This window comes from Myxine glutinosa, chromosome 5 (genome assembly GCF_964187855.1).
Source record: "Myxine glutinosa chromosome 5, kmMyxGlut1.1, whole genome shotgun sequence".
Classification (NCBI taxonomy): Eukaryota; Metazoa; Chordata; class Myxini; order Myxiniformes; family Myxinidae; genus Myxine; species Myxine glutinosa.
Window position 1 is genome coordinate 199,868,272 of NC_136265.1, and position 25,783 is coordinate 199,894,054.

General features: G+C 45.9%; 1 protein-coding gene across 3 annotated transcripts in view; it reads right to left on the minus strand.

Annotated features, from left to right (window-relative positions):
- LOC137426485 (uncharacterized) overlaps nucleotides 1-22,708 on the minus strand; it is a 76,384-nt gene extending 53,676 nt beyond the window's left edge. The window contains exons 1-5 of one of the 3 annotated variants that reach the window (XR_013623675.1): nucleotides 21,807-22,050; nucleotides 11,863-12,018; nucleotides 9,447-9,614; nucleotides 2,325-2,480; nucleotides 1,403-1,836 (exon numbers count right to left, since the gene is read on the minus strand). Coding sequence is in view for 1 of the 3 variants with exons in the window: in XM_078779350.1 (XP_078635476.1) it covers nucleotides 1,615-1,836; nucleotides 2,325-2,480; nucleotides 9,447-9,614; nucleotides 11,863-12,018; nucleotides 21,807-21,992 (888 nt within the window). In the remaining 2 variants the exon portion in view is untranslated. Of the gene's footprint in view, nucleotides 1-1,098; nucleotides 1,837-2,324; nucleotides 2,481-9,446; nucleotides 9,615-11,862; nucleotides 12,019-21,806; nucleotides 22,051-22,351 lie in introns of those variants that run through there. The other 2 variants (XM_068115058.2, XM_078779350.1) reach the window with 2 other exon arrangements.
- Between the last annotated feature and the right edge of the window lie 3,075 nt (nucleotides 22,709-25,783).

The window sequence follows — 25,783 nt, forward strand, 5'->3', positions numbered from 1 at the left end:
AGGGGAAGGGTGACCCTCTGGACTGTGGCTCGTATCGAGCGATAAAGTTATTGGAGCATGGAATGAAGGTATTGGAAAGGGTGTTGGAGAGGAGGATAAGGAAGAAAGTGAAGATTGACGAAATGCAGTTTGGATTTATGCCAGGAAGAGGAACGACAGACGTGCTTTTTATTGTGAGGCAATTGCAGGAGAAGTACATGGAGAAGAGGAAGAAGTTGTTTCTTGGGTTTGTTGACCTGGAGAAAGCATTCGATAGGGTTCCACATGAAGTAGTGACATGGGCATTGAGGAAGTTAGGAGTGGAGGCATGGTTGATCAGAGTCGTGATGGCAATGTACAAAAGAGCGCGCACAGCTGTAAGGACGAAGGACGGGAACAGTGATGAGTTTGAGGTGAAGGTGGGAGTGCATCAGTATAAGGTAAAAATAAATGTTGTGAAGGAGAAAGGAAGATGCGGAAAAGAGGCCAGAAGAGGTGAGAGACAGCTGTGAGTCGTGTTGAGGCTGCGAGCGGACATTTTTGATATAGGTAGCGAATGAGTTGAGGCTTCCCGGGAAAGGAATTGCCCGCGACATCGTCACATATTGGAAGTGCAATTAAACCTGCGTCTCAGGTTTTATCACCAAGTGTGAGTCATTGTTGGAGGGAGCGAGCACCTGCATTACAGGCCGATACGCCATCTTGTCCTCAAAGAGGCTGTCAGCTTGGTACATCTTGTTTTGTCAGTGGGGATTCCCATATCGACCTGACCGTGTGGATTGCCGTTGGTTTCCATATCGGCTCAATTCCTATAACGACCTCTAACCTCGTAACTCCTCATCCACAGCCGCGCCAATACCTGCCTGTTGTTTTGCCGTTCTCCACGATTTCGACCCTCACCGCGTCGGGATTTGTGCACGGACGTTGGGGAATGTCACATTCCACTCACGTTTGGCGTATCGTGAGTTCCTTGCTTTGAGAGCATTGGGGAATGATGGTACCATCACAGGTATAGCTCATTTGATGCTAGTGATATTTTCATTGTACTTTCTTTCATAGTGTTATTATTGTGCATGTGAGACTTGTTAATACAATTACTTGTTTTGTTCCACAATTGCATTGGTGTGGTTTTACCATGGTTTATTAGAAAACGCAAAACAATAAATCTTTCTGCTGTGTTCCCGCTCCAGACTCTGAGGTGCACCGTAACCGGGGTTTGGCGAGGTAATACGTAACATATACATATACATACATATACACACACACACACACACACACACACACACACACACACACACACACACACACACACACACACACACACACACACACACACACACACACACACACACACACACACACACACACACACACGTCAGCCTTAAAAAGCATACAATCTGTCGGCAATTTTCTGCAGACTTACCGGTGGAGTCGGAAACATGCTGTTTATCCAATCATGAAAGGTCACTTCCTTCTTTGGTGGAGGTGGAAACAGCTTCTCAAAGAAAATCCAGATTGAGTAAAATTAAAGCAACTGCAACAGCATACACAAAACAGCGCTTATGTGGTAATACACGTTTATATATCCAATCATGAAAGGTCACTTCCTGCTTTGGCAGAGGCAGACACAGCTTCTCAATCAAAATGCAGTTTGAGGGCAATGAAAGCAACAGCAATCACAAAACAGAACTTATGTGGTGATATACTGTTGTATATCCAATCATGAAAGATCACTTCTTGCTCTTGTGGAGGCAGAAACAGCTTCTCAAAGAAAATCCAGATCGAGGTTAATGAAAGCAACAGCATACACAAAACAGTGCTTTTGTGGTAATACACTGTTGTCGAAGATGTCAAATTCTGCAAAACACACCATTTCACACCATTTCATACACACAACTGGAGCTCGCAATCATGATAGGTTAATGGTAATAGCTATTCATCATGTACGTATGTATATAACATTTAAAATGTCACAACATTAATTTAATAACATCGTTGATGGATATTCTTTTGATTTTCAAGAATTCAAAGTCACGTCGTGATTGGAGCATGTGAACACCTGCCGATTCACCAGGTGTGAACACCTACCAAGTGATGCTATTCATCAAAGTTCTACCCTAATTAGGGGGGGGGGGGGGGGCTGTGAACTCTTTAGAAGTTTTTAAAAACTCCATATGTATGTTATTAAAACTTTCATACATACGGACAGACAAACACTGTTCTCGACAGCTTTGCCCCATGGGAGAAAAATAGTTTCAATAATCTTATTATTAAACCCATTTTATTGTCTGCAAATATCAACAATAATGAAAAAAAACCTAAACAGTTATCAATCATCCACTCACCTGACGCTTTTGCCAGAGCCTGATTACAAGAAAATCAAGTATTTTTGGCAACAGAAGAACAAACCAGAAAAAACCCCACAAGGAAGGATCTTGCCAAAAGGCGAGTGGTGATTCCTGTCTGTCAGCGGTATAAAACCAATCAACAAACGTTTTCTCCTGTTCAGGCAGACAACAAAACATGGGAATTAAAAGCAAACCTACATAGAGCGGAAAACAAATGAAACTATATGATACTACAACATATTTGTTGAAATTTGTTAAAACATCTGAATCGAAAAATAAACATAGGGGCAATGCACCTGGCGCTCACCTGGCGGAATAAACAGTATACTGCACCGACTAAAGGTATTTTAAACCAATTGCAATGGTTGCAGAAAGACAACGCAGTATGTCGAATCATACTATACATATTCATCAGACTTTAAACAAACAAACAAAAAATACTGTCGTGGACTCCGGATAACACCAGAGACCGCGGATGGGCCTGAACGGATTTATTTGGAGGCAACATCTTGTTATAGATGTTGTAAAATGTAAATACCTTGTAAAAAATACCTATCTTGAGAGGCAAGCACCCCCCCCCCCCCCCCCCCGTAGACCACATTATACCCCGATTTTTAAATTCCAGGAACAAACTCTGGTACAACATGGGTGATGTTTCATCAGAATTGCATGTGTAGTTACTCATAACAAAGCAGATACCTATCTTGGTGGGCAACGCCCCCCCCCCCCCCCCCCGTAGATACCCAAAGGGGCAGATTTTTTTTAATGCCGTGAACAAATCTTGGTACAGCACGGTTGATGAAGGTTGTGGTAAAGTTTCATCAAAAGCGTGTGTGTAGTTTCAGAGAAGAAAACAAATATCTATTTCATGGGGTCAAACCTGGACCCACTTTGACCCCCCGTAGACCTCAACAGACTTCGATTTTCTTAGCACCGTAAACATTCTTCAGTACATCACAGGTGATGAAGGTGTAGTCAAGTTTCATCGAAATTGTGTGTGTAGTTTCAGAGGGAAAAGCAAATGTCTATTTTGGGGGGTCAAACCTAGATCCACTTTGACCCCCGGTAAACCCCATTAGACCCCGATTTTTTTAATGCCGTGAACAAACGTTCGTCACATCACAACAAATATCGTTTGTTCCATAATTTGCTCGCAATCCCATCAGCGGTTTCGGGAAAGAAGTTTCAAGAGTTTACGGATGGACGGCTGAACAGACAACGCGCCATCGCATAAGCTCACCTGAACTTCGTTCCAGGTGAGCTAAAAATGTATTAGACAAACAAAGAGTGCGAGTGCAGCGATGAAGAAGAGTCAGTGCAAGAACTGGATTCGGGAACAACGGGACTGAGAGCCACATCGATGCTCAGCATGTTCTAAAACTCTTGAACACAAACTCTTCTTCATCAGCACAGTACAGGTTTGGCATTGAATATGCAGGGTGTAGAAAATTCCCAGAAACAATGGAAGAGATCCTGACTTGAAGATCGTCTTTCTTCGATCATCTGAACTAATTTATTATAAAATATCTCAAGTATGAGTTTTAATCGTGCGTAGTGTATTCAAATTATGGGTTTTACCGCCATTTTCCGCGCCATCTATCACCATCGGTCTGACATGTTACATTAATTATTTGTGATTGTTGTTTGTGTCCTTTATGACGTCCTTAATTAAAAACAGTAAGTTTCCTCTTTGGAATGATTTTCACTTTTGTTTGACTGTCCGGCAGACAGAGTAAACTGTGCTTTGTTTGACTGTGCTTTTTCTGGTCTTCATCAATGATCTCTCTGACTCTCTTGAAAATCCTCTCTATCTCTTTGCTGATGATTCCACTCTCTGCCGCTCCATTCCTCAACCATCAGATCGGCAGTCTGCAGCCTCCTCACTCTCTGCAGACCTGGACAAAATCACAGACTGGGCAAACAAGTGGAACATGTCTTTCAATCCTGACAAATCTCACACTCTTACTATGTCTCTCCGAAAAGACCGACTGGACAACCCTCCCATCCACTTTCTGAACAATCCTCTCCAATAAGTTCTGTCACTCAACCTTTTGGGTCTCACTATCTGCCATGATCTTTCCTGGGAAAACCACATTTCAAATCTGGCCTCCAAAGCCAGTCAGCGACTGGGCATCCTCCGTCGTGCGAAGTCCTTCCTTGGCACCCCTGAGCTCCTCACCACAACCATACAAGGCTTTCATCCGCAGCTCAATGGAATGCTGTTTTCCCCTCTGGGCTGGTGCTCCTGCCTCTCACCGAGCTCGGCTTCACGCTGTTGAAACCAAAGCTTTCAGAATCATTGGAATCTCCCAAGATGAAGTTAACTCCGAGGGCCTTTCACTTACTCACCGCAGGCATGTTGGTGGTCTTTCTGTCTTCTACCGACTGCTCTCCGGCCTTGCTTCCCCAGCTCTCTCTGTGCTCTGCCCCCCAAATATTCTGACAGGTCGCACAAGATCTGCCTGCAACCCTCTTATGGTTAAACTGCCAAAATCAAGACTGTCTATTCACCTTCACTCCTTCATTCCTCTTTTCTCCCGCCTTTGGAACAAACGCCCTCACTCTTCAATCCCACTCCTCCCTCCAGGTCTTTAAAACAGCTGTTCACCACCATCTCTTATCTTCCCCCATCCAAAACCTTGATCTTTTCTACCCCCGTTAATGTCACCCCAGATCCACTTTTTTGAAATACCAACTTCTTTCCTGGAGGTCCTTGCAATGTCCTTGTGTTTTATACTTCTCCCACCCCCCCCCCCCCCCCCCATTCCCACGAAGATCTCCCGATGTCCCCGCTCTCAAATGTTGTTTGTGTGCTTCCCCTTCTCTCCCCATCTTGTCTACCGCTCCCATTATATACTTTGTGTGTCTGTTTGATTTTTTTATGTGATAAATGTTAGCTCTTTCACGAGCCTCGATTCTGTATACAAAAAAAAAAAAAAAAAAAAAAAGTCATCGCACTCCTCTCTGCACATGCACGATCGGAATGAAATCAGAGCCAAAGTACATAAAAACAAAAGACTTGTCTTCCTATTCATGTTCTGATTCATGTTGAAAATACAACATTCAAGTTAAATGAGTTGTTCCGCGATCATAAACTGAAATATGTATGTAAGTATATACATGTATATGTACATACTAGCGAGGTACTCGTGCCATGCACGGGTGGGGAAGCCAAAAGCAAACAAACAATGCGCAAAACGGGGAATGCTAAACATGGAACCAAGAAATTCTACGTTCCTGTGCCACCTTCAGTCAAACGTCAGACATAAACAGCCGATTCGTGAAGGACTTGACAAAAAACGTACGCAGTCTGAATGGTTCTATACCCAGTCAATGGCGAATCTGCATCTGGCGAACCGCGAATATCATGGATAGAGAGTGGAAACCCTCACGTCATTTCCTCATATATTTGAACTCAATATCTCTATTTTCATTCCAAACAGCATCATTCCAATCATAAATTAATACGACTAGCAACGGTACCCGCCCTATGGGCGGGGCTTCAATTGGGAAGCCCAAATTAAAAGGCAAAATATCAGAAATTGAAGGCTTTTTTTATTTTAAACGATTCATATAAACATCCGTTGAATCACATCACACGCAAATCAAAATCTAAACAGTATCTTTAGAATTTCAATAAAAGCCACATCACTGTTCATATCGGTAAATATTTTTCCATCGTGTTTCAAATCGTGATCGATACACTATGATCGTGATCGTGATCGATAATCGTGTTCACAATCGCTATGTCGTATGTACTCCCGATACGTGTACCAAATTCCCGATACGTGTAACTGTACCAAATCAACAATTGAAAGGATTTTGAGCCGATAGCTGTTACGGCCTTGGCAAGATCGATGTCGACAGCGATCCGTTAGCGTATACACTGCCCAAATAGCTGTGGAATTCTCTCATGTAGAGATTAAACGTTACGGCTGTTACGGCCTTGGCAAGATCGATGGAGACGGCGTTTATTATACTTTTAATGAAGGACACTGTCTGAAGCCCCAGTCCCCATCACGGATGGGGCTCAGCGGTTTACCCGAGCCTGACGGCGAAGCCAAAGGGCAAGGTAAACGCTGGCCCGTCCAGTGTAGCGCGTGTGCGGCCCCGGACATCGAAGGGCATTAAACGTTCATTAAACATTAAACGTTCATTAAACATCAAACGTTCATTAAAGGATTACGAAACGAAAAACATTACGAAATTACGTTCACACCGTCACGTCAAACACTACCGTGAACACATACATCGTCACAATTAGAACATCGTCACAAGGGACGTTATGCGAACGTGAATGTTATGCGGGAGTCCAAACCTGAGAATACTGGAGACCAAAGCTGAAATTGGGAAAACTAAATAGCCTACTTTACTCCTGAAGATCCCAGGATTACCCACACAAAATATCGTTTCGATGGGTTGAGCCGTTTTTGCGGTACCTTCGAACAGACGTACAGACATTTGGTGAATTATAGTAAGATAACAAAATACTGTGTTATATCACGATTGTATTGAGATATTATCAAACCAGGCCATTGTCATCATCTGTTCACTTCCGGATTTCGGAGCAGCTCCGTATTGAGTCAATTTCGAAATCATAATTTTATTGAGGAATTTTTTAAAACTCCCACCACATATCGTGGTCAGAGGTTTACACATCCGCTGGGACCCCAAAATGTTCCACAGAAGGTTTGGCGGGGCGATGCACAAAACTGAGGGACTAGTTTGGGGACAGACGGACACTCCTGTTTTTATGTATGTATGTATGTATGTATGTATGTATGTATGTATGTATGTATGTATGTATATATATATATATTGTTGCGGAGATGAGGACTGTATGTTTTTTGATTGTGTGCTGTACTATTATTATTATTGTTTATTCTGCGCCCCCCTACCTCCGGAGCTGTGTAAAGGTGAAAGGGCATCCCATAATTAGTCCACAAGCATACACGTCAGCCAAGTAATAGAATACCCCTGTTGATAGTTATCTCTTATTCTGTGTTTTAGGGTAAGGCTGTGTCTCCCATTAATTGAAGTACTCCATTGCACCAGTGAAAGAGAATAGATCCCCTTTCATTCCCATCCCCAAAATCCTCATTTCCTTCACATCCCCTCTCGTCATTGCCGAGCCTCGATTGCCCATATTACACCCCCTCTCGTCATTGCCGAGCCTCGATTGCCCATATTACATCCCCTCCAAAACCACCATTGACCATGTGCTCGAATCGGAGAAGAAAGGCGTGCCCGCCCGTCATCATCAAGGGCGGAGCCAGAGGGTCGCGCGACCAACCAGGGCCGAGGTGAGCACCCCGATGGGCGTGTCCAAAAAGGCCGGCGGCTTAATCGCCGGAGGCGTTATAAAGGCGCGCACGCAGGAAGCAACTTGAGTTGGTCGTCAAGAGAGAGTCGTGAAGAGTCAGTCAGTGGAGTCGGTGGTCAGTTGGTTGCGGTGAGGAGTCGGTGGTGGCGGTCAGTGGTTGCGTTGGTTGCGGTGAGGAGTCGGTGGTGAGGAGTGAGTGAACCAAGAAAGAGTTGAGGGTTTGGACCAGACGCGTCAGACAAGTCCTGGGAAAGCAGCGGAGGCCACAGCAGCATCAACACCCCACAGCCACTTGGGGCCTGGACGGCGGTTTGGAGCAGGACCGTAAAGGAACGGCGGCTGCTAAACGCGCCGGTTGAGCTGCAGGACCCCTTTGGACCTCCCTCTCCCTCCAGCCATCCACCTCCTGCCTTTCCATCCTTCTTGAGTACGTGAGTTTGTTCTGTTTGTTCTCTCCTGGGTTAATTAAGTCTGTATAAGCTAGTATTTTCCCTGTGTCACCTGCGTCTTATGTGCTTGTAAATAAACGTGACTGCTTCTTTTTGCTTGTGTGTAAATAGTCAATAAAGTCAGTAGTATTTCCAAACCTTTCTTTGCCTTCGTTTTCCTCTTTGCATTCGTCGTTTTTGTCTTTTCCCTCATTGAGCAGCTGCGGTGCGATCCGGCCAACGTTTGGGTTCTAATCGGGGAGTAACTGTTCGGACGCGGTAATACACCACCGCTCGGTCAATATAACATCTAAAACCGCGTCTGTAACAATATATATATATAGTTACGGATCTATCACTTCCGCTTTTGTTATTATTATATACTTGTGGAATATTTTTAGTTTCAGGTAATATTGTTGTTGAGATTTTTGTGTGATATGGAGATGACTTTAGTAAAAGGTAAAAATAATTGTTGTGAAGGAGAAAGGAAGATGCAGCAACGAGGCTGGAAGAGGCGAGAGGAGGAGAGAGGAGGAGAGAGACAGCTGTGAGTCGCATCGGGGCTGCGAGCAGACATTTTTTATAAAGGTGGCGAATGAGTTGAGGCTTCCCGGGAAAGGGATTGTCCGCGACATCGTCACATATTGGAAGTGCAATTAATCCTGCGTCTCAGGTTTTATCACCAAGTGTGAGTCATTGTTGGAGGGAGCGAGCGCCTCCATTGCAGGCCGATACGCCATTTTGTCCTCGAAGAGGCTGTCATCTTGGTACATCTTGTTTTGTCAGTGGGATTCCTATGTCGACCTCACCGTGTGGATTGCCGTTGGTTTCCATATCGGCTCAATTCCTATAACCACCTCTCACCTCGTAACTCCTCATCCACAGCCGAGCCAATACCTGCCTGTTGTTTTGCCATTCTGCATGATTTCGACCCTCACCGCGTCGGGATTTGTGCACGGACGTTGGGGAATGTCACATTCCACTCTCGTTTGGTGTAGTGAGTTCCTTGCTTTGAAAGCATTGGGGAATGATGGTACCATCACAGGTATTGTTCATTTGATGCTAGTGATATTTTAATTGTACTTTCTTTCATAGTGTTATTATTGTGCATGTGAGACTTGTTAATATAATTACTTGTTTTGTTCCACAATTGAATTGATGTGGTTTTACCATGGTTTATTAGAAAACGCAAAATAATAAATCTTTCTGCTGTGTTCCCGCTCCAGACTCTGAGGTGCACCGTAACCAGGGTTTGGCGAGGTAATACGTAACAATATATACATATACATACATATACACAAACAAACACACATACAAAAGTCAGCCTTAAAAAGCATACAATCTGCGGGCAATTTTCTGCAGACTTACCGTTAGAGCCGAAAAAATGCTGTTCATCCAATCAGGAAAGGTCACTTCCTGCTCTGGTGGAGGCAGAAACAGCTTCTCAAAGAAAATCCAGATTGAGGTTAATGAAAGCAACAGCATACACAAAACAGCGCTTTTGTGGTAATACACTGTTGTCGAAGATGTCAAATTCTGCAAAACACAAACCATTTCATACACACAACTGGAGCTCGCAATCACGATAGGTTAATGGTAATAGCGATTCATCATGTACGTATATAACATTTAAAATGTCACAACATTAATTTAATAACATCCGGTGTTCTCCATAAAAGCCGGATGCCACCATTTGATGGACACCCTCGGAAATGGGAACCGCTCACTGATTTCGACGAGTTTAAAAAGTGAAAATAAAAGTGATTTTTGCTTTTTGTTTGGAAAAAAAACACCTCATCTGTGTTTTAGGTGCTTTTAATTGGTTCAAACTTTTATTTCCATTCACTAAAATGATAGCACAATGGAAGCAGTCATATTGCCTTCTCTACATATCTTCATGCACAGCTCAATGGAATACTGCTCTCCCCTCTGGGCTGGTGCTCCTGCCTCACACCTAGCTCGGCTTCATGATGTAGAAACCAAAACTTTCAGAATCATTGGAATCTCCCGTGATGAAGCTGATTCTGAGGGCCTTTCTCTCACTCACCGCAGGCAGGTTGGTGGTCTTTTTTGTCTCATACCGACTCCTATTTCCCCCAAATATTCCTACAGGACGCACAAGATCTGCCAGCAACCGTCTTCTGGTGAAACTGCCAAAATCTCGGCTCTCTGCTCACCTTCACTCTTTCATTCCTCTTTTCTCCCACCTCTGGAACAAACTCCCTCATTCTCTTCAATCCCACTCCTCCCTCCAGGTATTTAAAACAGCTGTTCACCACCATCTCTTATCTTCCGACATCCAAAACCTTGATCTTTTCTTCCCCCGTTAAAACACCCCAAATCCGCTTCATTAAATCCCCAACTTCTTTCCTGAAATTCCTAGTAGTGTTCATTTGCTTTATACCATGTACCCTCCTTCCTCCCCAGCTCTCCCCTTCCACAGATCTACCGACGTCCTTGTTCTTTGCTGTTCTTGTGCTTTTGTGCTTCCCTCTCTCCCCCTCTTGTCTCTGGCTCCTTTCATTGCATGTTTGTGGGCTCCAGAAACAAGGTCCTTCAGCACATGACGTCATCTCGAGACAACATCGACACGCCTACCAGTGAATTGACTCAGTGAGCAAGATGGCGTCTAATCGCACAACCTCTTCGATGGCGGAAAAATTGAACAATGATCCTGTAGCTGTGTATAAGATTTGTTTTTGGAGTTCGACCCCTCTACCGATGAAGACACTCACCTCAGCCTAGAATTGGAAATGCCGAACACCATGACCACACACATACAAAGCAAAGCCTTCTGATGATGGCAGCATCAACACCACTGAATTGGTCGACGAGGATGAGCAGGAAGATGAACGTGCTCATCTCGATTCGATGCGTAATTTGAATTGGCGAGGCGTTTATTATCCCTTATTGAAGCGAATTTTGATGTTAGTCGGCAAATCAGACACATCTCCCACCCATCCGGTTCACGAAATTCATCTTAGGGAACTGAGCAGTGACAATTGTCAGAGGTTTTACCAATCAATCTCCCTCGTCTACTGGAGAAGAGAGCCGTTGGTCTGTGTGTGTCTGTGTGTGTGTGTCTGTGTGTCGCCATTTTTCTCAGAGATGGCTGAATGGATCTTCGTCAAACTTTCAGAGTATCTGCTTTCAGAATTCATTCACACAAACTTTCAGAATCATTACTTGTATCTGCAAGCACAGAAAACAATATAATTCCATATAGTTTGTATGTTTTAATATCACAATATCATGAAATCTGGGACAAAGACAAAGACATGCGGTACCATGAAGTGCGGTGAAATTGAACACTTTTTAAAAGTTTTTTTTACAATTTTGAAGAACTCAAGCAAAAAAAGTGTGTGGTATTACTGGTTTAAATCCCATCCAGAGTGCGACCTTTCCAACACCCCAATTTGGTGATCATCAGATTTGGGGTTGATGGATATTCTTTTGATTTTCAGGAATTCAAAGTCACGTCGTGATTGGAGCATGTGAACACCTGCCGATTCACCAGGTGTGAACACCTACCAAGTGATGCTATTCATCAGAGTTCTACCCTAATTAGGGGGGGGGGGGCTGTGAACTCTTTACAAGTTTTTTAAAACTCCATATGTATGTTATTAAAACATTCATACATACGGACAGACAAACACTGTTCTCGACAGCTTTGCCCCATGGGAGAAAAATAGTTTCAATAATCTTATTATTAAACCCATTTTAGTGTCTGCAAATGTCAACAATAATGAAAAAAAACCTAAACAGTTATCAATCATCCACTCACCTGACGCTTTCGCCAGAGGCAGATTACAAGAAAATCAAGTATTTTTGGCAACAGAAGAACAAACCAGAAAAAACCCCACAAGGAAGGATCTTGCCAAAAGGCGAGTGGTGATTCCTGTCTGTCAGCGGTATAAAACCAATCAACAAACGTTTTCTCCTGTTCAGGCAGACAACAAAACATGGGAATTAAAAGCAAACCTACATAGAGCGGAAAACAAATGAAACTATATGATACTACAACATATTTATTGAAATTTGTTAAAACATCTGAATCGAAAAAGAAACATAGGGGCAATGCACCTGGTGCTCACCTGGTGGAATAAACAGTATACTGCACTGACTAAAAGAATTTTAAACCGATTTCAATGGTTGCAGGAAGACAGCGCAGTATGTCGAATCATACTATTAAACATATTCATAAGACTTTAAACAAACAAAAAATACTGTCGTGGACTCCGGATAACACCAGAGACCGCGGATGGGCCTGAACGGATTTATTTGGAGGCAACAACCAATACGGATTTTACTATGGTCGCGCGGGATGAAGGAGGAAAATGGAAGCTGCGTAAGCGCTTAACTGTGGACGGCGATCGAACTCCAACGGACACTCTGATCCTGTCGGGGAAATTAACTCGACACGGGCACAGGTTTGACAGGGAATGGAAAATAATACAAGGGTTTATTGCAAAGAAACGTAGGGACAGGAAAAAGCGATATCATATAAAGTTTCTAGATTGGGATCCCACACACTGACGTCAAATACAGACGGTGGGGGGGTCGGGGGGGGGGGGAGTGAACAACCAAAATAACACGTCCGTTATGTAATTGGGAACGCGGAGCTCGGTCTTATCTGTCTTGTCATCTTCAATCTCCGGCATGGAGGAATCCTCCGCCCGCCTCGCACGCGTCGCTAGGCCCGTTTACAGCACCGAGCCTCGCTTCCGCACAAGCACCGCTCCAAGCACCACGAGGTCGATCTTCACACACGATCGATAAGCCAACTCTCAAGCCAACTCAACCAGGGCCAAGACTGCGAGCCAACGCAACCATGGACAGGACTCTCTCCACTCGAGATAGCACCGGGACTGCCAGGGCCAGGAATCTCGAATCTCTCTCGCGCAGAGTTCTGCGCGCTCTTTTTATAACCTCTGGCGGTGACGTCAGCCTCGGCGCGGCACCCAACCAGAGCCTCGTAACTTCCCGCCCTTTGTCGACCCGCTTCGCGCCTTCCGCGTCCATTGGCGCCAACCGATCACAGCCCTCCTGGGCGTGGTATAGCACGTAGCGTGATCATAGCTCATAGGTGCAGCTGGCTGCGGTCCATGCGGCAGCGCCCCGAGCCAGCCCACCCCCCCCCCCTCACCCCCCTTGCCTATCCGTCTTCCAAAGTCATGTCAGGGAAGGGATTTATTTAGTGTTGTATTAGGAACCTAACTACGTGTCTAAATGGGTGCAGTGTCAAAAGGGACAAAGGTTTGGTGACGTGACCAGGTGAGACATACTGGGGCTTTATCTTTATTCCCTACGCTACTTATCACTCGAACATCCTGGTATGCTCACAGGTATACATCTTAACCGACAAAACGCCTACACACACAAAACTTATTACATGTCAGATTCCTTACAGCGACAGATGAATACCTACCGACACAGATCTATCTGGCTCTATATATTGCAACCCCACCGACATAACAATACCTATTTTTGGGGACAACCCCCCACCGACATAACGCGTCATAACGCGTCATAACCCCAAACCCGTATACCTCCTCAGATCCCAATTTTTATTTTGCCTTGAACACACATTGGTACATCACGGATGATGAAGGTTGTGGTGAAGTCTCATCGAAATTGTGTGTGTAGGTTCTGAGAAAAAAGCAAATTATACCTTTACCTATTTTGGGGGAAAACGCCCCCTCCCCCCTCCCCCCTGTGGACCACATTAGACCACGATTTTTTAAATTCCACGAACAAACTCTGGTACAACATGGGTGATGTTTCATCAGAATTGCATGTGTAGTTACTCAAAACAAAGCAAATACCTATCTTGGTGGGCAACGCCCCCCCCCCCCTCCCACCCTCCTGTAGACCCCCAAAGGGGCAGATTTTTTTTAAATGCCGTGAACAAATCTTGGTACAGCACGGTTGATGAAGGTTGTGGTAAAGTTTCATCAAAAGCGTGTGTGTAGTTTCAGAGAAGAAAACAAATATCTATTTCATGGGGTCAAACCTGGACACACTTTGACCCCACCGTAGACCTCAACAGACTTCGATTTTCTTAGCACCGTAAACATTCTTCAGTACATCACAGGTGATGAAGGTGTAGTCAAGTTTCATCGAAATTGTGTGTGTAGTTTCAGAGGAAAAAGCAAATGTCTATTTTGGGGGGTCAAACCTCGATCCACTTTGACCCCCGGTAAACCCCGTCAGACCCCGATTTTTTTAATGCCGTGAACAAACGTTCGTCACATCACAACAAATATAATTTGTTCCAAATTTGGTCGCAATCCCATCAACGGTTTCGGAAAAGAAGTATCAAGTGTTTACGGATGGACGGCTGGACGGACAACGCGCCATCGCATAAGCTCCCCTGAACTTCGTTCCAGGTGAACTAAAAAATGTATTAGACAAACAAAGAGTGCGAGTGCAGCGATGAAGAAGAGTCAGTGCGAGAACTGGATTCGGGAACAACGGGACTGAGAGCCACATCGATACTCAGCATGTTCTAAAACGGTGAATGGCCTGTTCATCATTGCTAGAACACAAACTCTTCTTCATCAGCACAGTACAACTTTGGCATTGAATATGCAGGGTGTAGAAAATTGCCAGAAACAATGGAAGATTTCCTGAATTGAAGATCTTCTTTCTTTGATCATCTGAACTAATTTATTATAAAATATCTCAAGTATGAGTTTTAATCGTGCGTAGTGTATTCAAATTATGGGTTTTACCGCCATTTTCCGCACCATCAATCAGCATCGATCTAACAAACAAACAACAACAACATGCATTTTAAGGCCAATTTCCCTGCTAGAGCGGGGGTTAGCATTGCGGTCCCCACGACAATCTTCTCCATTTTGCCCTATTTTCTGCATCTCTCCTTGTTAACCCCCTTGCCCGCATTTCTTCTTCCACCATCTTTAGCCAAGTCTTTCTCGGTCTTCCCAGTCCTCTACTTCCTTCTACATTCATTTCCATCACTCTTCTCAACCAGTCACTTTCATCCTTCCTCAACACATGACTAAACCATCTCAACCTGTTCCTCTTCACAGCATCAATCACAGGCTCTATTCCCATCATCTTTCGCAATTCATCATTTGTCTTCCTCTCTCTCAACGATACTCCGCACATCCACCGAACCATTCGCATTTCCACCCTTTCCAGCCTTCGTTACTGCTCTACATTCATGACCTATGTCTCGCTCCCATAAATCATAACACTTCTCACACATGCAGCATACACCTTTCCCTTCAGCTTCAACGACACTCCCCTCCTCATCAGCACGCCACTCAGTTCCCAAAACTTCTTCCATGCACATCTCGCTCCAGCAACCGTTGCCGAGTCTGATCCACCTTCTCCATTCAGCATGTCTCCGAGGTAGCAAAATGTTTTCACACCTTCCAGCTTCACGCCGTCTCCAAGATCCAACTCAACATTTCCTCCATCTGCAGCTCCCTCTGTGCACACCTTACATTTGAATGTAGCTGCCACACTGGTTAATGACCCTCTCAGACCACTACATTTTTGATGAACCCACTCAGCGCAAATTGTACATTGAATGGAGTTCACTCCGACACCCTTCCTGCACACAGCACATGGCCACTTCCCAGTTCTTTCCACCTCACCACATGCTTTACCAGTTGCCATCACCTTCGTTTTTCCGATATTCACCTTCAGACCTTTTGTCTCCATACATTCCTTCCACTTGTTCATCTTTTCCTTCAGTCCATCCATATTTTCCGCAATCAACACCAGATCATCTGCATACAACAACTCCCACGGTAAACCCGCCTTTACGGTCTGAGCCAGCACCTCCAACACAGCTACAAATAGTAGTGGATTTAGTACCGACCCCTAATGCACTCCCACCTTCACCTCAAACTCACCACTGTTCCCGTCCTTCGTCCTTACAGCTGTGCGCGCTCTTTTGTACAGCCATCACGATTCTGATCAACCATTCCTCCACTTCTAGCTTCCTCAATGCCCATGTCAATACTTCACGTGGAACCCTATCGAATGCTTTCTCCAGATCAACAAACCCAAGAAACAACTTCTTCCACTTCTCCATGTACTTCTCCTGCAACTGCCTCACAATAGAGAGTGCGCCTGTCGTTCCTCTTCCTGGCATAAATCCAAACTGCATTTCGTCGATATTCACCTTCTTCCTTATCCTCCTCTCCAACACCCTTTCCAATACCTTCATTCCATACTCCAATAACTTTATCGCTCGGTACGAGCAACACTCCAGAGGGTCACCTTTCCCCTTGTATAGAGGGACGAGGGTACTCAGTTCCCAATCCACTGGAATGCGGCCTTCTTTCACCACCAGATTACAGATCTCTGTCATTCTCTTCACAACCCAACTTCCTGCTGCCTTCAACATATCTCCCACAACTCCCGTCGGCCCTCCCGCTTTTCTACTCTTCATTGTAGAATTTTCGCATTTTCTACTCACCCGCACTTTCTTTTCTACCTCACACCGTCAGAGACTCCTCCTCACTCACCACATTAAAAACATCACTCAAGACCCACTTGTTCAACACTGCATTCAACATTTAACCCACAGCATTTAACCCCTGACTATCTCTTCTCCTTCTCCTTCCTTTTGCTTTGATTATTTACCTATTGATTTTTGTCTTTTTGCACTTGTTTTTTGTACTCTGTCAAAGCGTCTTTGGGCTTCTTGAAAAGCGCCATATAAAATAAATGTATTATTATTATTATTGCTTTTATCGCTTCCTCAACTTCCTTCTCAGTTATCTTCTCTGCCGGTCCTAAAACTGGGTTACTCTCTATGTTGCCATCCCATTCATTCTCTGTATTCAACAGCATTTCCATATATCTTTTCCATCTTCCTTTAATTCCATCTGGGTCCACAACGATTTGTCCCACTTCATCCTTCAAGCAACTCACCCCCATCACATCACACCTCTTTCGCTATCTGCTTTGCAATCCTGAATACCGCTCTCTGACCCTCTTCCGAATCCAAGCGTTCTCCGAACATTTTCCTACATGCCTCCTGCGCCTTTGCTACCTCTTTCTTTGCAGTCTTCTTGGCTGCCTTATAACTTTCATGCTCTGCTTTTTCTGCTCCCGTACCTTTCGCCTTCTGCCACTCCTTGAACTTCTTCCTCTTCTCGTCAATCCTCTTTCCAACTTCATCATCCCACCACCATGTTTCCGAGTGCCTCGGTGGTCCTTTTGTCCATCCACATACCTCACCAACGGCTCCCAATAGACTATCTTTCATTGACATCCAACCACGTTTCAGCTCAACCACATCATCCTCTACCCTACTCAGCCTCTCTTTTAATGCCTCCCTTACTGTCACCTCTTTCAACCTCCACACCTTCATTCTCGGTTGGTACTTCACCCGCCGAGCTCTCCTCGCACCTTTTACCCTTATGTCGCAGACAACCAAGTGGTGCTGTGAAACAGCCTCCTCCCCCGGGATCACCTTTGTGTCCCGGAGGTGACCCCTATCTCGCCTACGCACCATCAGGTAGTCAACGGTTGTCGTCGACCCACCTGACTTGTATGTAACAAGCTTATTATCCCCATCACCATCGATGCTATTAATTATCAATGATATTATTATCATTATCACCATCGATCTAACATGTTACATTAATTATTTGTGATTGTTGTTTGTGTCCTTTATGATGTCCTTAATTAAAAACAGTAAGTTTCCTCTTTGGAATGATTTTCAATTTTGTTTGACTGTCCGGCAGACAGAGTAAACTGTGCTTTGTTTGAGACAAAAAAAAAAGACAGAGTTAACTGTGCTTTGGACAAAATCACAGACTGGTCAAACAAGTGGAACATGTCTTTCAATCCTGACAAATCTCACACTCTTACTATGTCTCTCCGAAAAGACCGACTGGAAAACCCTCCCATCTACTTTCTCAACAATCCTCTCCAAGAAGTTCTGTCAATCAAGCTTTTGGGTCTCACTATCTGCCATGATCTTTCCTGGGAAAACCACATTTCAAATCTGGCCTCCAAAGCCAGTCGCCAAGTGGACATCCTCCGTCGTGAGAAGTCCTTCCTTGGCACCCCTGAGCTCCTCGCCACATACAAGGCTTTCATCCGCAGCTCAATGGAATACTGTTCTCCCCTCTGGGGTGGTGCTCCTGCCTCACACCTAGCTCGGCTTCACGCTGTTGAAACCAAAGCTTTCAGAATCATTGGAATCTCCCAAGATGAAGTTAACGCCGAGGGCCTTTCTATCTCTCACCGCAGATGGGTTGGTGGCCTTTGTCTTCTGCCGACTCCTCTTCGGCCTTGCTCCCCCTGCTCTGTCTGTGCTCTGTCCCCCTAATATTCTGACAGGTCGCACAAGATCTGCCTGCAACCCTCTTATGGTTGAACTGCCAAAATCAAGACTCTCTATTCACCTTCACTCTTTCATTCCTATTTTCTCCCACCTCTGGAACAAACTCCCTCACTCTCTTCAATCCCACTCCTCCCTCCAGGTCTTTAAAACAGCTGTGCACCACCATCTCTTATCTTCCCCCATCCAAAACCTTGATCTTTTCTACCCCCCATGCATACACCCCGAATCCACCTTTTTTAAATGCCGTTTTTCTTTCCTGAAACTCCCAGTAGTTTCTATTTGTTTTACACCGTCCCCTCCTCCCCCCACTCCTCAGCCCCAGCACTCTCTCTTCCACAGATCTACCACTGTCCCTATTCTCTACTGTTGTTGTGCTTCCCCCTCTCTCCCTCTCTTGTCTCCAACCCCCTTTATTATATTATGTTTATGAGCAACGGTACCCGCCCTAAGGGCGGGGCTTCAATTGGGAGGCCCAAATGAAAAGGCTAAATATCACAAATTGAAGGCAGAATTTTTTTATTTTAAACGATTCATATAAACATATCACACGTAAATCATCAAAATCAATACAGTATCTATCTATAATTCCAGTAATCTCTGTACGTCTGTACGTCTGTACGTTTGTCTGTGACCGCTGTTTCTCGACAACCACGGGTCCGATATACTTTTAACTTGCCAGGTATATTGCTGGGGACCCGAGGATGTGCCTTTTCAAGGTTTCATATTAATCGGACAATTACTTACCGAGCTATGTCCAAAAAACGATTCAACCAATCAGAGAGCAGCGAACGATCGCGTGTGCCGAACGTGGAGGACACACTCTGCCTCGGATGGCACATTTGAGAGCGTATTCATTTATTTCACGTTTGCAAACTATGTTGGCGTTAAACTATGTTTTAAAACTAATAAAACCGAATTTGCGATTCATTCGCTTTCCTGCGCGTTTGTGCACGCGATGGCGATTTCTTTACCAAACTCCGGAAGCCGTTCGCTTTGGACCAAACCATTGCATGTAAATAGAGGGGGGGGATTGTCACCGTACTCGCAAGCCGTTCGCTTTGGACCAAACCATTTCATGTAAATAGAGGGGGGGGATATAATTTTAGATATAGATATAGTACGGGCAATGCCCTAGTCTTTAGAATTTCAATAAAAGCCACATCACTGTTCATATCGGTAAATATTATTCCATCGTGTTTCAAATCGTGATATCAACTGTACGCTTTTCTTTACGGAAAAGATTTGAATGATTTTGTACCTCTTCTTCAGCTTAGAAATTCAGAATAGACAACATTGCTGATAAAAGTTCCTTTTCTCGAATTGCACGAATATGTGAATTGTGATTACTAGGGCATGCCCGTACTATATCTATATCTAAAATTATATCCCCCCCTCTATTTACATGAAATGGTTTGGTCCATGAAATGTTTTGGTCCATTCGCAACGCCAAAGCGAACGGCGAACGCTTTACATGAAATGGTTTGGTGCATGAAATGTGTTGGTCCATTCGCAACGCCAAAGCGAACGGCGAACGGCTTGCGAGTACAGTGACAATCCCCCCCCCCCCCCCCCCCTCTATTTAGATGAAATGGTTTTTATTAGTTTTAAAACATAGTTTAACGCCAACATAGCGCCAACATAGTTTGCAAACGTGAAATAAATGAATACGCTCTCAAATGTGCCATCCGAGGCAGAGTGTGTCCGCCACGTTCGGCACACGCGATAGCTCGCTGCTCTCTGATTGGTTGAATCGTTTTTTGGACATAGCTCGGTAAGTAATTGTCCGATTAATATGAAACCTTGAAAAGGCACATCCTCGGGTCCCCAGCAATATACCTGGCAAGTTAAAAGTATATCGGACCCGTGGTTGTCGAGAAACAGCGGTCACAGACAAACAAACGTACAAACAAACACACAGAGATTACTGGAATTATAGATAGATGTTTCATTGTGATGTTTGTGCGGCGACGGGCGGTGTGTACAAAGGCCAGGGACTTCATCAACGCGAGCTGATGACCCGCGCTTACTGGGAATTCCTCGTTCGTGGGACATCTCAAGCCCCAGTCCCCATCACAGATGGGGCTCAGCGGTTTACTCGAGCCTGACGGCGAAGGGCAAGGTACACACTGGCCCGTCCAGTGTAGCGCGCATGCGGCCCTGGACATCGAAGGGCATTCAACGTTCATGCAACATTAAACGTTCATTAAAGGATTACGAAACGAAAAACATTACGAAATTACGTTCTCACCGTCATGTCAAACACTGCCGTGAACACATACATGTCACGTCACGTCACAATGAACGTTATGCGAACGCGAATGTTATGCGGGAGTCCAAACCTGAGAATGCTGGAGACCAAAGCTGAAATTGGGAAAACTAAATAGCCTATTTTACTCCCGGAGATCCCAGGATTATCCACCCAAAATATCTTTGCGATCGGTTCAGCAGTTTTTAACGGTACCTTCGAACAGACAGACGGACATTTGGTGAATTATAGTAAGTTTGTGGGTAGGTAAGACAATACAGGAGGAAAGGTAGAATTGTATAAAAATAGTATGGACGATGTGATGGACGTGCAGGAGCATTTCAACAACAACAACAACAACACCAACAACAACAACAACAACAACAACAACAACAACAACAACAACAACAACAACAACAACAACAACAACAACAACAACAACAGGGATTTTTAGGCCATTTTCCCTGCTAGAGCCGGGGTTAGCCTTGCGGGCCCAATGACAATCTTCTCCATTTTGCCCTATTTTCTGCATCTCCCCTTGTTCACCCCCTTGCCTGCATTTCTTCTTCGACCATCTTTATCCACTTGGATCTTTCTCGGTCTTCCCCGTCCCCGACTGCCTTCTACATTTATTTCCATCACTCTTCTCAACCAGTCACTTTCATCCTTCCTCAACACTTTTTTTTTTTTTGTTTTTTGTATACAAGATCGAGGCTCGTGGAAGAGCTAACATTAATCACAAAAAGACAAACTGACGACCAAACCATCTCACCCTGTTTCTCTTCAAAGCATCCATCATCACCGCAATTATCATTGTGCAATCAATCACGGAGATTGTGTAATCAATTGTGTAATCTTTCACGAGCCTCGATTCGGTATCCCAAAAAAAAAAAAAAAAATCAATCACGATTGTGTAAGCAAATATATATTCATTCAATCAATCATGAAGCCATATAACGGTATTAGATCCGGGCCCAGGAGTTGTTACCCCCCAACCCCCCCCCCCCCCACCGGCCCCCACCCTTCCCCTCTCGGCTCCCCTGCCTGCACACCAAATATGAAGGGTTGGGCTGTATCCCCACCGAAGCCTATTCTCTGCTAGAGCGACACTCTCCCGTCCCGCCAACATTCATTTAAAACGTACCTGTTGAAGATGCAGCAGATATCCCAGGTGATAGCAAAGTGGAAAAGAGCAGAGAAGAACGAGCAATAAGATACGCGACCCCTCCATGGCGAAACAATGTTTCAAATGGAACAAAGATCGTTGTGGTAATGCTGATAAAGAGTTGTCACCGCTCTGTGACGTCACGCAGCATTGTGACGTCAACATGAAGGGCGGTGTCAGTGAATTCGAATTTGATTCCCAAATTGTATTTCAATTCGAGTTTGTTCTTTCACCATGGTTACCTGTCACCATTTCTACCAGTCATTCCAGAGCCGGTCGGTCTCTGCTTATGTGAAAAACGTCTGCAGGGATGTCTACATATTACGTCTGCATTTTTGGATAATTTTAGAAACCCCTGCAACCTCCACCACCGATAACACACTTATCACACACATGTCGATCATTCCAAGTCCATCTCAGTCTCTGTCTCTCTGGGACGATTGTTAAACGAACCCAACTTGTCAAACGTGTTTCCACAATGAACCACCGGGATCGGTTACGTATCTCCAAATTCTGGGACTCACCATCAGCCAGAACCTCTTTGAGCTGCAGACCACGTGTCATAGTCGGCATCCAAAGTGAGTCTCAGTCCATGGAAATGTCAACCTCTCACGGTGCTACAAGGCCTTATCTGTGTGTAAGTGTAACTCAATGGAGTACCGGTCTCTCCCCTGGGATGGTGCCCTCGCTTCACACCGGCCACTCATGGACATTGTGGAATGGACCTGAGGCTGAGGCTCAGATCGTTGTTTAAAAATGCTGCAACAGCACGAGTTAGAAATTAAAGTGAGTATTTAATTTCATAATCTGTTGTATTCAATCGTGTTTAAATCAAACTGAACCTGGGCGGTGTATAAAGCAAAGAACTTTGCCTCGAAAACTCGAAATTTTTTCAAATAAATATTTGCTGTTAATAAATACGCTGCGATATATTCGCTGTGAGGACATAGGATGATTTTAAAATTTCACAATATTATTTCTATAAAGTGTATTTAAGAGGCAAATACTGTTTGTCTGTTTCCCCCTGAAACACGGAAATGATCCTTGGAGACAATAAATTAGGAAAAAGTTGCTTCAAATTAATCCACATTCACGCGAAATTTATAACGACATCAAGTAATCGTTGCTTCAAATTCATCCCAAACCTACGGGAAATTTATTATCCTGCCTCAATTTGGCGAACGCTGAAGAGGAAGTAACGCCGTGCTAACGTGCTTCGATGACTGTTGGACCACGTGACTGAACGTTCTGCTGCATTTAAAATCGTCAGTTAAACACTTGTTTGAAGAATGCCAAGCTTTGTAACGATCGCATCATGGGCCTATGTAACGGTATGGGTCTCAGTCTTCAGGTCGGCCTCTGATATTGTGATGTATTGCTGTTGTGTGTGTGCGCATGCGTGAACATTGCGATTGCGACATTCTGTGTGCGCATGCGTGAACATTCCGATTCCGATTCTGTGTGCGCATGCGTGAATAAAGAGATTGGACGATGGCGGTGTTTATATCTCTCGAGTTTATCCTGGCCTCTTCGCAACATCTGTTTCGGTTCGAGGACAACTGAACAGGTGTAACGTGCATTTGGAATCTATCCGAGCAATATAACCGCCATGATCGATGTATTACATAATTATAAGCAGTGAACGTGTTTTTGTTTCAAACGTTACGTAGGTTTATAATACTAGGGCATGCCCGTACTATATATATATCTAAAATTATATCCCCCCCCTCTATTTACATGAAATGGTTTGGTCCAAAGCGAACGGCTTGCGGAGTTTGGTAAAGAAATCGCCATAGCTCGGTAACTACTTCTCCGATTAATATGAAACCTTGAAAAGGCACATCCTCGGGTCCCCAGCAATATACCTGGCAAGTTTCAAGTATATCGGACCGGTAGTTGTCGAGAAACAGCGGTCGCATACACACAGACACACACACAGACACACACACAGAGATTACTGGAATTATAGATAGATACTCGCAACGGTACCCGCTATATGGGCGGGGCTTCAATGGGGAAGCCCAAATGAAAAGACAAAATACTAGTACCCGACTGCAAAGCCGCAATGAGCCGGCGAAGCCAAAGCCGCTTGCCACTATTTTACCCATCACTGTGGCATCAGTGGATTTGGTAGTAGGTAGGTGTAGTAGGTACCGTAGGTGTAGTAGGCACCATTTGCATTCTGGATGAGATTAAAATTGATAAAATTTACTTTGTAGCGACCCATGGGTCCCCCAAAGCTCGAGACCAGCAACAGAATCTCCTGGCCCAAGCCGGTGACGTAACTGGCGGCCAAACCGCGGCGCCGAGGTTATAATCCTTTGCACCTGTCGGTCACATGACCACCAAAGCGTGCCTCGCCTGAGAGGCGGGGCTTTGGTTCTGATGTATGCTTTTTGGTTTGGATATATATATGCGAACCCGATAAACGGGCTTTCAGAGTTCCCGAGATGATTATGCAATAAACATCTTCTCGGACGAGTTTGTGTCTTGTCCGTCACTTCGTCCGTCTCAAGCAGGAGCGCTGCCCCTTCACTGGTGACCCCGAGTTTACGACACGCGATGGACACGGCAGTGTCCCTAAAACTGCCCACTTTCTGGGAAGCACATGCCGCCGTCTGGTTCGCTCAGGCGGACTCCCAGTTCGCCCTGCGTGGCATTACGGAGGACACCACGAAATACCATTACGTGGTCGCCGCGCTCGGCTCCGTGACCGCTGCCTGAGCCTCCTCCAGAGCCCGCCCGCTGACGGCAAGTACGACGCCATCAAGGCACTTCTTCTGGGCGCTTTCGCTCTCTCCCCGGCTGAATGCGCACGACGCCTGCTCGACCTTCCTGAGCTCGGCGATACGCGCCCGTCCGAACGTATGGACTACATGCTCGCATTGCTCGGCGAGCATCCCTCGGATTTCCTTTTCCAAGAGCTTTTTCTCCGTCAGCTCCCGGCCCAGGTCCGGGTCGCCCTGGCAAGCACGACCATCACGAACCCCCGCGACCTCGCCAGGGAGGCCGACAAGATCGATTCGGCAAGCCAGCTCGTCAGAGCGGCGAGCCAGCTCGTCGGGGTGGCTGCCGGGAGCCCGCCCGCCGCCCAGTCGGCGCCCGTGGCGCGGTTTCCCGCCCACACCGCCCGACGCCCGCGACGCAGCTTCCTTCCCGGAGGCCGCCGGGCCGGCGCGACTGGCAGCGGCGACGCCGCGTCACCCGGTCCCGACGCGTCGACCGGAGCCCCCGCCAGACCCGGCCTGGTGTTATTTCCATGCCAGGTTCGGGCGGCAGGCCCGATCATGTCGACCCCCGTGCACGTTCGGCAAGTCGGGAAACGGTCGGGGCCGGCGCTCACTACCAGCCATGAGCGCCAGCCGTTCCGGAAACCTGCTATTCATCGCGGACCAAGCGTCGGGGCGGCGTTTTCTCTGCGACACCGGTGCTCAGCTGAGCGTCATTCCCGCTTCGGCGGAGGACAGGCGAGCCGCCATTTGCGGCCCCTCCTTAATCGCGGCCAACGGCCCCGCCATCCGCACCTTCGGCCCACGCACCGTCGCCCTCCGCTTCGGCAGCCAGCTCTTTCGCTGGGAGTTCGTGACGGCGGACGTCCCCATGGCTTTGCTCGGGGCCGATTTCCTTTGTGCCCATGGGCTGCTGGTCGACGTTAAACGTCGGCGTCTCGTCAACGCCGAAACTTTCAGCTCGCTGGCGTGCGCCTTGAGCCGTTCCGCGCCCACTGAGCTTTCCTGCGTCCTCCCGTAGGCAGACGACTTCGCGCGTCTCCTCGCGGAGTTCCCGGCCCTCACGCGACCGACGTTTTCGGCCATCGCGGTGCGTCACGGCATAGAGCATCACATTCCCACTACGGGCCCGCCGGTGTACGCCCGAGCTCGCCGTCTCGACCCAGCCAAACTCGCCGTCGCCAAGGCCGAGTTCGCCGTGCTGGAGCGCCTCGGCATCGTGCGGCG